The sequence below is a fragment of the Scyliorhinus torazame genome, chromosome 8 (genome assembly GCF_047496885.1).
Source record: "Scyliorhinus torazame isolate Kashiwa2021f chromosome 8, sScyTor2.1, whole genome shotgun sequence".
In the NCBI taxonomy this organism is placed as follows: domain Eukaryota; kingdom Metazoa; phylum Chordata; class Chondrichthyes; order Carcharhiniformes; family Scyliorhinidae; genus Scyliorhinus; species Scyliorhinus torazame.
The window spans coordinates 56,481,964-56,496,698 of NC_092714.1; the positions used below are offsets into that span (position 1 = coordinate 56,481,964).

The window sequence follows — 14,735 nt, forward strand, 5'->3', positions numbered from 1 at the left end:
GAGTAGAGGAGCTGGAAAATAGAGCCCGCAGACAAAATCTGAGGATCATCGGCCTCCCGGAGGGGGCAGAGGGAGCTGATGCCACAGCGTTCGTGGCTGACCTGTTGATGCAGGTGACGGGGGCTGAAGCCTGTCCGCGACCGCCGGAGCTGGAGGGGGCACACAGAGTACAGGCGAGACAGGTGCGTCCGGGGGGTCCCCCCGTCCGATGGTGGTTAGGTTCCACAGGTCTGTGGAGAAGGAGCGGGTGCTGCAATGGGCAAAGAGCGGTAAGAGCAGCACGTGGAATAACAGTGTCCTTCGCATTTACCAGGACCTAATCCAGGAGGTGGCCAGGCGGCGAGCAGCCTTTAAACAAGTTAAGGAGGTGTTGTTCAAAAAGCACGTGAAGTTTGGTCTGCTCTTCCCGGCCCGTCTTTGGGTTACGCATCAGGGCCAACACCACTACTTCTCCGAGCCCGAAGAAGCGATGGACTTTGTGAGAGATCAGGGGCTGGTCTCGAAAAAAGGACCCACGGACGCAAGCTAGGGTCCGAGAGTTACTGTTTGGGGGGATGCCTACTGTGCCTGGACTGCTGGTCGACTGTTTACTGCTTTAAAGGTGCCATGTGGTGTATTTTTTGTGGGCAGTTTTTGCCTGTTGGGGATGTGGGGGGAGGGTATCCCCTCCCCCCCCTCTCGTATGGTCTTTTTCTGGTGTGGTGGGTACCTTTTTTGGGGTTCTCTAAGTGCGCTGGAGCCTGTATTGTAACAAAAGGGTGGCCGGTCAGCAATGGGGATTAAAGATGTTGCTTGGGGGCTTTTGTTTCATTTGTGTCTATGGTTTTTATGTTTGTTTCGGATGGGGGATGTACGGGTACTGGGTTATTGCGGTGTTATGTATATATATTTTTTTGGTGCTCAGAAAGGGACGTGGGTTAACACTTTTCTGTGTACACAGCTGGAACTGGATTGTACCTGGAGCAGCCTCACGATGTTGTTTGATGTTTACATCTTGTTTGATCTTTCCCATCTTCGTGAGACTGCTCCAGTGGGTCGGAGTGGGGGATGGTGTGCTGGGGAGTGGGGAGATGAGGTCGGGGAAACAATGGGAGTGAGACAAGGGGGCGCCGGAGCGATGAGTCACCGGGCTAGCAGATTGGCTAGTCAAGGGAGTCAGGTGGGGGGGGAGAATACAGCCAGTGATGGCAGGGGTGGGGTTATCGGGGGATGTTGCTAGGAGGGTGGGGGGGGGGAGGGGGGGGGGGGTTGTGCCCCCCAACCAGGCTGATCACCTGGAATGTCAGGGGACTAAATGTGCGTTAAAAGGGTACGTGTGTTCGCCCATTTGCGGGCTCTGAAGGCGGACGTAATTATGCTACAGGAGACACATCTGAAAGTGTCTGACCAGACTAGACTAAGGAATTCTAAGTCCAGGGGGGGTAGCAATTATGATCAATAAGCAGGTTCAATTTGAGGCGGAGGGCGTAGTCGCAGACGGCGGGGGCAGATTCCTTACGGTAAGGGGCAAGCTGGAGGGGAGAAGAGTGGTGCTGGTGAACATATATGCGCCGAACTGGGACGACGTTGACTTTATCAAAAGAGTGCTGGGGAAGATCCCGGACCTAGACTCATGTAAGTTGATAATGGGGGGACGGGACTTTAATACGGTCCTTGACCCGGGGCTGGACCGGTCATGTCCCAGAACGGGCAGACTCCCAGCAATGGCAAGGGAGCTGAAAGGGTTCATGGAGCAAATGGGGGCTGTGGACCCATGGAGAGCCAGACAGCCGACGGGAAGGGGCTACTCGTTTTATTCGCATGTTCATAAAGTATATTCTAGGATTGATTTTTTTATCTTGAGCAGGGACTGTGTAGGAGAGGTAAAGAATACGGAATACTCAGCAATCACTACCTCGGACCATGCCCCGCACTGGGTGGACCTGCAGGTCGGGGGGGGGGGAATTACCAATGCCCGCAATGGAGGTTAGACGTAGGACTGTTGTCGGAGGAGGGGATATGTGAGAGACTTCGGATGTACATGCAAAATTACTTGCAGGTGAACGATACGGGGGAGGTTTCAGCAGCGACCCTGTGGGAGGTGCTGAAGGCGAGTTTTACAGTAGAGTTTTACAAGAAGTTCTCGGAGATAGTGGGACCGGTCCTGACGAGGGTTTTTAATGAGGCAAAGGACAGAGGGACCCTGCCGCCGCCGATGTCGCAAGCCACCATCTCGCTGATATTGAAGCGGGACAAGGACCCAGAATCCTGCGGGTCATACAGGCCAATCTCCCTGATCAATGTGGATGCCAAGCTCCTGGCCAAGGTCCTGGCGATTAGAATTGCGGACTGCGTACCGGAGGTGATTGGGGACGATCAGACAGGGTTTGTGAAAGGCAGGCAGCTGACAGCTAACTTGAGAAGATTGCTTAAGTGATCATGATGCCCCCGACGGGCAAAGAGGTGGAGGTAGTGGTGGCAATGGACGTTGAGAAGGCCTTCGACCGGGTGGAGTGGGGCTATTTGTGGGAGGTACTTGGACGGTTTGGGTTCGTGGAGGGACTGGTTACCAGGCCCCAAAAGCTAGCGTTAGGATGAACAGGATAATGTCAGATTATTTCAGACTACATCGCGGGACCTGACAGCGGTGCCCACTCTCCCCGTTGCTGCTCGTGCTGGCCATAGAGCCGTTGGCGATGGCGTTGAGAGCTGCGAAGGGGTGGAAGGGAATGACTGGGGGAGGGGGGGGCGGTGGAACATAGGGTCTCTCTCTATGCGGATGACCTGCTCCTTCCTGTACGTGTCGGACCACTGGCCGGGATGGAAAATATACTGGAAACATTGAGGAAGTTCGGCCGGTTTTCAGGGTACAAATTAAATATGGCCAAGAGTGAGATGTTTGTGGTGCAGGCAAGGGGCCAGGAGAATAGACTGAAGGAGCTGCCATTTAGGCTGGTGGAGGAAAGTTTCCGGTACTTGGGGATACAGGTGGCACGAGACTGGGGCAGGTTGCATAAGTTAAATTTGACTAGAGTGATGGAACAAATGAAGAGGGAGATTCGGAGATGGGATGCACTCCCGCTGTCACTGGCGGGGAGGGTGCAGACTGTAAAGATGACAATCCTCCCTAGATTTCTGTTCATCTTCCAGTGCCTCCCGATCTTTATCCCACGGTCCTTCTTCATCACCATGAGCTTTATCTGGGCGGGAATATCCCCGCGGATGAAGAAGGCGATGCTTGAAAGGAGCCGCAGCGAGGGGGTCTGGTATTGCCGAGTCTGATCAACTACTACTGGGCGGCTAACATAGCCATGATAAGGAAGTGGATGGTGGGTACGGGGTCTATCTGGGAGCGAGTGGAGGCGGCTTCGTGCAGGGGCACCAGTTTGGCAGTCCTGGTCACGGCTCCCCTACCACTGTCGCCGGCCAGGTACTCCACCAGCCCAGTAGTGGGGGCGGCCCTGCGGATATGGGACAAGGGGAGGAGGCATGTAGGGGAGGTGGGTGCGTCTGTCTGGGCTCCAATATGTGATAACCATCGATTCGCCCCCGGGAACATGGATGGAGGGTTTCGAACATGGCGGTGGGTGGGGGTGGGGAGGATGGGCGATATGTTCCTGGAGGGGAGCTTTGCGAGTTTGAGGGGCTTGGAGGAGAAATTTGGGCTGGTAAGGCGAAATGACTTTAGATACTTACAGATGCGGGACTTTGTACGCAGACAGGTCCCATCCTTCCCACGCCTCCCGCCAATAGGGATCCAGGACAGAATAGTCTCTAGAGGAGAAGGAGGAGACGGTAGAGTCTCGGATATCTACAAGGTGCTTATGAAGGGGGAAGAGACCCAGACGGAGGAACTGAAACTCAAATGGAGGAGGAGCTTGGCAGGGAGATGGATGACGGGCTGTGGGCAGAAGCCCTGAGTAGGGTAAACTCAACCGCAACATGTGCCAGGCTCGGCCTGATTCAATTTAAGGTCGTTCACCGGGCCCACATGACGGGAGCTCGGATGAGCAAATTATTTGAGGCAGAGGACAAGTGCGCTAGATGCGCGGGAGGACCAGCGAACCACGTTCACATGTTTTGGGCATGTCCTAAGCTTAGGGGGTACTGGGAGGGATTTGTGGGGGTCATGTCCCGGGTGCTGAAAACAAGGGTGGTGATGACTCCAGGGGTGGCAATTTTCGGGGTTTCGGAAGACCCAGGAGTCCAGGGGGAGAAAGAGGCAGATGTTCTGGCCTTTGCTTCCCTAACAGCCCGACGGCGAATACTGTCGGCACGGAGGGACTCAAAACCCCCGAAGACCGAACTATGGCTTTCGGACAGTTTTCTGGGTATGGAAAAAATTAAGTTCGCCTTGAGGGGATCTGTACTGGGGTTCGCCCGAAGGTGGCAACCATTCAGCGACTTCTTCGTGGGAGAGTGAACGTCAGCGGGGGGGAGGAGGGGAGGAAAAGGGGAGAGATTAGAGTAGAGTAGGAGGGATAAATAGGCGGGTAGTGTCTATGGGAGAGGAGTGGGCATGTGCAGTATGGTTTGATTGAAGTATTGGTTTTATATTGATGTTTACACATTTCTGTAATCTGTAACTGTTTACAATGCCAAAAAATACCTCAATAAAATTGTTTGTTAAAAAAAAACTTTTAAAAATGCAAAGTGTTTGAATTTATTATGTTGACACAATGAACATAGGTTTAACCAGACTGACTGGGTGAGAAACAGACAGAACTGGGTGGAAATGCTGGTTTTACATCCGGCCCAACATTACTTCCCATTACCTTCAATGCATTGGGTTGAGTCACATTCCCCCGAGTAAAACCCACATAGAACAGTGGAGGTACTCATCATTACTGCTGAAACAAAATAAATTGCAAACAACCACACAACTGAAATTCATATAGTAAGGTTCCAATTACATATAATCTATGCATAAATATTTGATTGTGGAAGGGAAAATGGAGGATCTGAGGTACACATGGTACGGCAGGGAAGGGAATGCCTGGAAAGGGTTAACCTGACAATCTCTAACACCCAAAATATGGACAAATGCAAATTAGCATACTAAACTCAGGTAATACATTTCATCGCCTCCAAATTGAAAACGCTCAGTCTGGCTCCTGAATGTCTGGAAGAAGCATTGTGGACCCACCCATATAAAAGCATCAGGGAAACGGAGCACTCACCACTTCATTACAGGCTGATTGTCTAAAGGACGTTCCTTTGTATTGCAAAGCAGATGGACAAGATGTGTCCACTGAACGATTAAAAGTAGAGTATGTCAGACAACGTATCCACGTCATTTCATCAGGGAAGTGACTGTAACCTAATCAAACTGCCGGTATTGATAATCGATTGCATTGTAGGACTTTGAATCACTTTGTATTCTTGTGAATTAGTGCGTACTATCCAAAACTGTATAAGATGTGTAAGACAGCTTTATGGGTAGAGCTTTCTTGGACCGAGTTGTAGTTAAGACGGCTGAGTTTTAGCTCCCCCGCATGCATGTGGCAAATAAAGCTATTATATTAAAGTTTCATACGATCTGAAGAACTCGACTCATTTAATAACGCAAACATTGATAATCTTTATTTTACTTACTGTAATTGTCCAAAGGCAGTTGATATTTGGAGGATAGTTACTGGGATAAAATGGAGAGACCAGTGATCCATTATAGGCAGTTATAGTTCCACCACAGGCTGAAAATCAAAAGCACAGGAATAAATACATTTAAATCACACTGACTTGCAAAATGATTTATGGATATTTCTTGTAGAGTAAATGCAAACTTCCAAGTCATACTGCAATTAAAAGTCACTAACTTTTTGTTTATTCCGTCAAGGGATGTAGGCATCGCTGGCAAGGCCAGCGTTTATTTATTTATTTATTTGAAAGCATTTTTAGTCAACAAATTTTCAACAGTTTTGCAATTCACAACAACCCCACAAAACCCCAGCCCACCAACCCGCCCCCCCCCCTCCCCCAGCCCTTCTCAACAGTCAACGGTAACCAACTTCTGAAAGTGCATGATGAACAAACCCCTCTTTCACCCTCCTTCGAGCAAATTACACCTTTTCCAGGGTCAGAAACTCTAGCAGGTCCCCTCGCCACCCCAAGTAACAGGGTGGAGAAGCTGACCACCACACCAACAAGACCCGCCTACGAGCAATCAGCGAGACGCAAGCTAAAACATCTGCTCCTTCAACCACCTGCCGCTTTGGCTTGGCCAACATCCCTAATGTGGCACGGCCAGCATTTATTGTCAATCTCTAATTGCCCTCGAGAAGGTGCTGGTGAGCTTCCGTCTTGAACGCTACAGTCCACGTGGTGGAGGTACTTTCCCAGTGCTGTTAGGGAAGGAGGTCCAGGATGCTGACTGAGCGACAATGAAGGAACGGTGATATTTTCCACTCAGGTTTGGAGGGGAACTTTCAGGTGGTGGTGTTCCCAGGTATCTGCTGTCCTTGTCCTTCTCGGTGGTGCTGTCGAACGAACCTTGGTGAGTTCCTGCAGTGCATTTTGTAGATGGCACACACGGTTGCCACTGACCATTGATAGTGGAGTGATTGAATGTTTGTGGATGGGGTGACAATCAAATGTACAGCTTTATCCTGGATGGTGTTGTTGGAGCTGCACTCATCCAGGCAAGTGGACAGTATTCCATCACACTCCTGACTTGTGCCTAGTAGATAGTGGACAGGCTTTGGGGAGTCAGGAGGCCCATGAAACCTAGCTTCTGATCTGCTTTTGCAGCCAAAACATTTATATGGCTAGTCCAATTCAGTTTCTGGTCAATGGGCAGTTTTCTACATTGCCAGGTAGATATCAGTGTTGTAGCTGTACTGGAACAGCTTGGTTAGGGTGGGGCAACTTCTGGAGCACAAGTCTTCAGTACTATTGCCGGAATATTGTCAGGGCCCATAGCTGCTGCAGTAATCAGTGCCTTCAGCCGTTTCTTGATATCACATGGAGTCAATCGAATTGAGTGAAGGCTGACATCTATGATGCTGGGGAACTCTGGAGGAGACTGAGATGAATCATCCATTCGGCACTTCTGGCTGAAGATTGTAGCAAATGTGTCAGCCGTATCTTTGCATAGATGTGCTGGGTTCTCCCACCATTGAGGATGGAATATTTGTGGAGCCTCCTCCTCCATTGAGTTGTTTAATTGCCCACCAGCATTCACGGTTCGCTGTGACAGCAGGACTGCTGAGCTTAGATCGTCTCATCCGTTGGTTGTGGACTGGTTGTTGGTTGGTTGAAGATATTTTAGCTTCTCTGAACTAACTCACAACCTAAAAGTCAGAAAAAGACTGGAGGCACGGGATTTTCTGTGTCCTGAAGTCTTAAACCCATTTATAGAGAAGGTGTTTTTAAAAATTCACTGAGGCAAAGTGCACAGAGAAAATTGCCCCCACCATCCCAGTGTGGAAATAAGTTCAAGATGAAAGGGCCCTTTCCAGGATGTTAGGAAAATCCAGAGACAAAAATCAGTCAGTTCAAAATAACACAACACTTTTTATAGATTGTGTCTGGAAAGCATTCAAATCAGTTCTTGTTTCCCTGGCACCCTGCTTTTTAAACAGCAGCTTGCCTCCAACACTCCAATCCCAGCCACTGCTGCTGATTTTAAAGACTTTCTGCCTGGGCTTTTTGAAAAAGGCAATGACACTCCACAGTGCAACCAAAAGCCAGGAACATTCCCCCACACTACCTAACCCCTCTCCCTCTATCCAGGCTGTATCTAGCTAGTTCCAACTAGTATTTTTTGTGCATTTTCTTCTGTGTATAGACAAACCAATTTACAACTGATAAAGAATTTAAATTAAAAATCCAAATATTTAAAAAAGCTAATAAAGGTTATGCATTGATAGTTTTCACAGAATAATACCCATGGAATGTAAATACCAAAGCGCAAATCCAATTTCCAGAATGCCATTTAACAAAAATTTTTTAACTTACTCAGTGACTGTAAATGACTAGTCCTGATGTACTCATAGGAAAAGGGCCCCATTTGCTATGAGATGTCTACTATTATAATATCAATATATTTTTTAAACCCTACATCTAGCCTTGGCCTGGGCACACCAGTCACAATCTTTCTCTAATCTGATTAATACCGAGAACTCACAATTGCTCCCTTGCTTTGGTGAAAAGTTTTGTTCACAGGATCTGTTCTGAGAATGTGCTTTCACAGCTTGGGCTCCTCCCCATTACTTTGGACGTTATTTATTCTGCTTTCTCAGTTTAATGTATTAGATTCAAACTTCCCAGCTGTGAACATTCAGTTCAGCATAAGAGTCACTAATGGAATGTTACCTTGGACCTCAGATGAGGAACTAAATAAACACCAGTAGTAACAGCAGCGCCAGCAGCTGTAACAACAGCAACAACAGCACCAGCACCAGTAGCAGCAACAACAGCCGTACCAGCAGCCGCAACAGTGATGCCAGCAGCAGGAACACCAGCAACATGATGCTCGATCAATAACTCCAGAAGCGAGATTGGAAAAAATTGAAGGCTTTATTACATTAGATGTTTCCCCCAGCAGCGCAGGTACAGAAGGCAGCTGCTGGGGAGACAGGGGTTCTTATACTCCTCCTTACTGGGCGGAACCAGCAGGCAGGCTTAACCAATGAAAACAGTACCTCCTACACCAATAGTCTTACAGCATTACAGGGTACCATAATACCTCTAATACCGACTACCACACAGCAACAGCAACAACAGCAGCAACAGCTACACCAGCAGCAACACCAGTAGCAACAGCAGCAACAATAGCACCATCAGCAACAACAACAGCAACAGCAGAAGCAGCAACACCCGCAGCAGCAGCAACACCAGCAGCAACATCAGCAGCAGCAACAACACCAGAAGTAGCAGCAACACCAGCAGCAACAACACCAGCAGTAGCAACAACACCAGCAGTAGCAGCCACACCAGCAGCAACATCAGCACCACCACCAGCAGCAGCAGGAAAACCAGCAGCAGCAATAACAGTAGCAGCAGGAAAACTAGCAATAACATCAGCAGCACCACCAGCAGCAGCAACACCACAACAACATCAGGACCATCAGCAGCAGTTGCAATACCAGCAGCAACACCACCACCAGCTGCAACATCAGCAGCGGCGGGAACACCAGCAGTAGCCGCAACACCAGAAGCAGCGGGAACACCAGCAGCACTGGGAACAAAATCAGCAGCAACACCAGCAGCAGCAGGAACAGCACCAGCAACACCAGCAGCAGCACCACCAGCAGCAGTGGCAACAGCACCAGTCGCAGTAGCAACCCAAGTAGCAGTAGCAACACCAGTAGCAGTAGCAACATCAGCAGCAGAAGCAACACATGTACATAGAATATACAGTGCAGAAGGAGGCCATTCGGCCCATCGAGTCTGCACCAACCCACTTAAGCCCTCACTTCCACCCTATCCCTGTTATCCAATAACCCCTCCTAACCTTTTTGGTCACTAAGGGCAATTTATCATGGCCAATCCACCTAACCTGTACGTATTTGGACTGTGGGAGGAAACCGGAGCACCCGGAGGAAACCCACGCAGACACGGGGAGAACGTGCAGACTCCGCACAGATAGTGACCCAGCGGGGAATCGAACCTGGGACCCTGGCGCTGTAAAGCCACAGTGCTATCCACTTGTGCTACTGTGCTGCCCAACCTTCTCATCACCCGCTTGCCACTTCATAGTTTACAGGTGATACAGCATATAGTGTATATCGGCAGAGGATAAGCAACCTGTATATGACTGTGTTTGACACGTATGTGGAAGTGCCTCAGGAGGCTAAGGGTATTGTGACAGCGGGCCACTGACACTGACAACTGAAATCTCCTGGAGGAAGACCTCTTGTCAAGTGGACCTCTGGCCAAGAAAGCATGCTTTGCTACGAGCTGTTTATGTCTCATAGCCCCTAATGTAACAGTCTCTGTGTAATGACGTAGACCAGGCCTTTGAGATTGACCAATTGGAATACGAGTTCGCTGATTAGTGGGGCAATCAGGGAACCTCTTCTTTGTATATAACAAGGAGTGTCAGATCCATTGCATTCCCAGTGTAGACAGCAAGCCGAATGCAGCTGGTCGTACTGCTGTTGGTTTTGTTAATAAAAGGGATTCTGGTGAAGGGACCTCTGCCTCCGTGGACTTATTCCACTCTGTCTCCGTGAGGGATCGGCAGCAGATATTTACAGAACCTCGCATGTCCAATGTCGTGTTTGTCAGGACTGGGCCTTACATGCCCTTTTCAACAAATGAGCCCAATCAGAGTGATCTTTGCTACTCTGGCTGTCCTCTCACAGGTCCAGGGAGTCATTAACAGCACACGTGGTAGATCACCTGACCAACACTCTTACCATTGTGCAGCTTACATCCAACCATAAAAAGATCAGCATTGCGCAAGATTCCCAGGGACTTGTCATGATACTTTCATCCTGTGCCAGTCAAGCCTGTTTGGTCTTCACACCTAAAAGCAGAGTCAGTGGCTACCTCTGAGGGAGACAAGGCAGGGTGGGGGGGGGGGTGAGAAGGAGGAGAAGGGAGCATGGAGGGGAGGGAGAGTGGAGGGAGAGGGAGGAGGAGGAAGAGGGGAGGGAGGGGAGAGGGGGATGAGGAAGGGAGAGAGAGGGAGAAGGAGGGAGGGGGCAGAGGGAGGGGCAAGGAGGAGGGGAAAGGGAGAGGGAGTGGGGAAGGGAAGGGGAGGGAAACCAAAGTGGAAGTCCTTTGAGCCTGATGTTCCCCTCCCTGGAGTTCCCCTCCTTGGTGTTCCCCTCCCTGATGTTCCCCTCCCTGGTGTTCCCCTCACAATCTTTACATCTGCAACATTTCTCAGGGCTGATTGCAGAGGCTCATCATCAGACTCGGATTCTAGAGGCTGGGGCTGAGGAACATGCTTCCTTCATCATGTTGGGAATATACAGAAGACATCATTAATGATTGACTAGACAATCGTCACTGGCAAGCTCTGCTACTTGTTCCTTGTGGGAGGAGAGTGGCTTGAGCTCTGGGGCCACCCTCCAGTGTTCGCACTCTCCTGTTGGTTATGGGCAATCTGGTCCAGCACAAAGACAGATGGATTGACAGTGAGCAGTGTGGATGAAAGAGCAATTTTGAAGAATGCATGCCTATTGTGTGTGCTGAACCGTCCTCAATAAGGGATTAGGTCACTCCTGGTGCACGATCTTATGTGAAATTGGGGCCTTAAAGTGGCTGGCAGACATGCTGGGCGGGATTCTCTCAGCCCTGGGTCAGGACGGAGAATCGCCGCGACCGGCGCGTATTGCGTCACGCTGCCCTGACGCCGGGACGCGATTCCCGTGGGTCGCTCCAGTGCCGTGCTGGCCCCCTGTAGGGGCCAAAATTGTTGATCCTGAGACCATGTTGACGCCGTCAGGAAACGCAACGGCGTTTACGACGGCGTCAACACTTAGCCTCAGGATCATAGAATTCGCCCGCTGTGCTGATGTCTCATCTGATGGTAGCTGTAACATTCTCGTGGACTCTAAGACTACCTGATGCCCTTATGAGTATGTGAGTTTGGAGCGAGGATAAGTTTTATTTACCCCGGCAGAGGGTATTAGGTCATTCAATTCCTGGAATGCAGATGGTCCTTCTCTGTGCGCTGCCCTCACTGGTGACATCCTCCCAGGCTGACATGGTCCTAACCCAAGGAAAGAGGACATCCTGCCTTTCATGGAAGCCTGGGGCAGGATCCCAAAGGAATCAAGGATTTGTTGCATTTGTCAGCTGTGGTAATGCAGGCATTCACCCTACACCTGACCTGCAGTGAGTGGCTGTCTGTGCGGATGCCATTTAAATATGTTGGCAGGAGCTTCAACTCCATGATTCATCCAACGGACCAGATCTACACTCAGCAGCCCTGTCACATCCAGTCGTGAATGGTGGTGGATAACTAAACAACTCACTGGAGGAGGAGGCTCCACAAATATCCCCAACTTCAATGAAGGAGGATCCCAGCACATCTGTGTGATAAGGCTGAAGCATTTGCAGCAATCTTCAGCCAGAAGTGCCAACTGGATGTTCCATCACAGCCTTTTCCAGAGGTCCCCAGCATCTCAGTTGCCAGTCTTCAGCCAATTCAATTCACGCCACAGAAACAGCTGAGGACACTGGATGCTGCAAAGGCTATGGGCCCTGACAATATCCCAACAATAGTACTGTAGACTTGTGCGCCAGGACTTGCCACGCCCCTAGCCACGCTGTTTCAGTACAGCTACAACACTGGCATCTACCCAACAATGTGGTAAACTGCCCCGGTATGTCCCGCACACAAAAGCAGGATAAATCCAACCCAGCCAATCACCGCTCCATCAGCCTAGTCGTGATCCTCAGTAAAATGAGGGAAAGGGTCAATAACAGCTGTATTAAGTGGCACTTGCTGAGCAATAATTATTTCACTGATGTTCAGCTCCTGACCTCATTACAGCCTTGATTCAAACATGGATACAAGAACTGAAATCCAGAGCTGAGGTGAGAGGGATGGCAATGTAGCATTTGACCAGGTATGGCATCAAGGAGCCCTAGCAAAACTGGAGTCAATGGGGATCAGGGGGAAAGTTCTCCATTGGTTGGAGTTATGCCTAGCACAAAGGAAGATGGGTGTGGTTGTTGGAGGTCAATCATCTTAGTTGAAAGACATCACTGCAGGGACTGCTTAGGGTCGTGTTCTAGACCCAACCATCTTCAGCTGATTCTTCAATGATCTTCCTTCCATCATAAGGTCATAAGTGGAGATGTTTGCTAATGGTTGCACAACGTTCAACACTATTTGCGACTAGTCAGATACTGAAACAGACCATGTCTAAATATCTAAATGCAGCAAGACCTGGACAATACCCAGGCTGGGGCTGACAAGTGGGAAGTAACGTTCGTGCCACACAACTGCAAGGCAATGACCATTTCCAACAAGAGAGAATCTAATCATCACACCATGTCATTCAATGGCATTACCATCACTGAATCCCCACTATCAATATCCTTGGGGTTACCATCGACCAGAAACTGAACTGGACTAGCCACATAAATACTGTGGTCACAGGAGCATGTCAGAGGCTAGAAATTCTGCAATGAGTAACTCATCTCTTGATTCCACAAAGTCTGTCCACATTGCACAAGTCAGGAGTATAATGGAATACTCTCCACTTGCCTGGATGAGTGCAGCTCCAACAACACTCAAGAAGCTCAACAACACCCAGGACAAAACAATCCCCCTGATTGGCACCCCTTCCACTGAACAGTGGCAACAGTGTGTACCATCTACAAGATGGACTGCTGGAACTCACCAAGGCTCCTTAGACAGCACCTTCCAAACCCACAACCGTTACTATGTAGGACAGGGGCAGCAGACACATGGTAATCACGACTTGGAGGTTTCCCACCAAGCCACTCTCCATACTGTCTTTGAAATATATTGTCATTCCTTCACTGGCGCTGGGTCAAAATCCTGGAACGCCCTTTCTAACAGCACTGTAGGCGTACCTATGCCACATGGACTGCAGCAGTTCAAGGTAGCAGCTCACCAGCACATTCTCACGTGTAATTAGGGATGGGCAATAAATGCTGGCCTAGCCAGTGACGCCCACATCCCAGAAATTATTTTATTAAAAAGGTAACAGCAGGGCAGACAGATGAATCACTGCCTGCCCTGCCACGAGATACACCGAGCTCCATGCTGATGCATACTAAATGAGCTGAAAAATGGAAAATCCATCCCACCGCCCAGCGGGAATCAAAAGTTTCCTGCCCGCCACTGAACTTAGTTCTCAGAATGGAAAATTCCACCCCATCTCTTATACCTGTGTTTTTTTATAAGGTTCCTGTGAAAAAGGACTGAGCACTTTCTTAAAATCCAAACAACACATTTGCTGCATTTCCTTTATCTATAAACTCACTTATTTAAAACTCCACTGAATTTAGCAAACATGGCTTGTTTACAGCAAATCCGCAATGTGTGTCCTTTTCGGTGCCATGTACTTCATATGCTTATTCATTTGATCCTGAATTATAGGTTGTAAGAGCTATCCAACAAACGTTAAACTAACTTATCTGTAGTTATTCCATTTATTGTTCTGTTAATTGAGTTGCATCAGCCAGCTACCAGTCTGCTGACATATTTTATCTCGCTGTGCAACATTGCAAGTGCCTTCAGAATTTTGTATGAAGTATACATACACTTTCTTGTATGCTTGAATGAATGGTATCTGAAAAAGGTTATTCACGTAATTGGCATGAACTTGTGCTTACATCTCTTATAAAAGTAAACAGCTGGAAAGGTTGTAATGTTGACTCACTTATTGTCTTGATGTATTGTATTGTTGCTTCAAACTGATTCATATGTTGGGATTGTGAAAAGAATATGGCCAGCATTACATTCCCTGATGATGTCACAGTGAAGGTCTGCAAAGGAAAAGGTTGGCTGCTGGAGCATATCCTGTCAAGTGAAGACATAGCTATTTGAATATTGTATTAAGCTGGTTCCATACACAAATAAAGGTTAAGAACTGATTTTGTTTTCCAAAATAATTCTAATTTATTCATTTGGTACTTCTTAAGCAGGAATGGCAATATACCAAATCTTACAATGCATGAGTATCATCAACTGGTATTGAATCATTTCAAAACTATACTACAAAGAATATGTTCAGAAGTTACATGAGATTAGTATTACCCTTGGTGAAAGATGGGGGCAGCAAACACCTCAGGCTTCAGCAGGAGGCAATGTTCTGTTTTAA

At 48.7% G+C, this 14,735-nt stretch overlaps 1 protein-coding gene across 1 annotated transcript in view; it reads right to left on the reverse strand.

Moving 5' to 3' along the window:
- The window catches only part of LOC140427856 (suppressor of tumorigenicity 14 protein homolog), a 318,812-nt gene that overhangs the window by 183,440 nt on the left and 120,637 nt on the right, over positions 1-14,735 (reverse strand). The window contains exons 8-9 of the mRNA XM_072513648.1: positions 14,295-14,434; positions 5,575-5,672 (exon numbers count right to left, since the gene is read on the reverse strand). Of these exons, the coding sequence (XP_072369749.1) occupies positions 5,575-5,672; positions 14,295-14,434 (238 nt within the window). The remainder of the gene's footprint in view (positions 1-5,574; positions 5,673-14,294; positions 14,435-14,735) is intronic.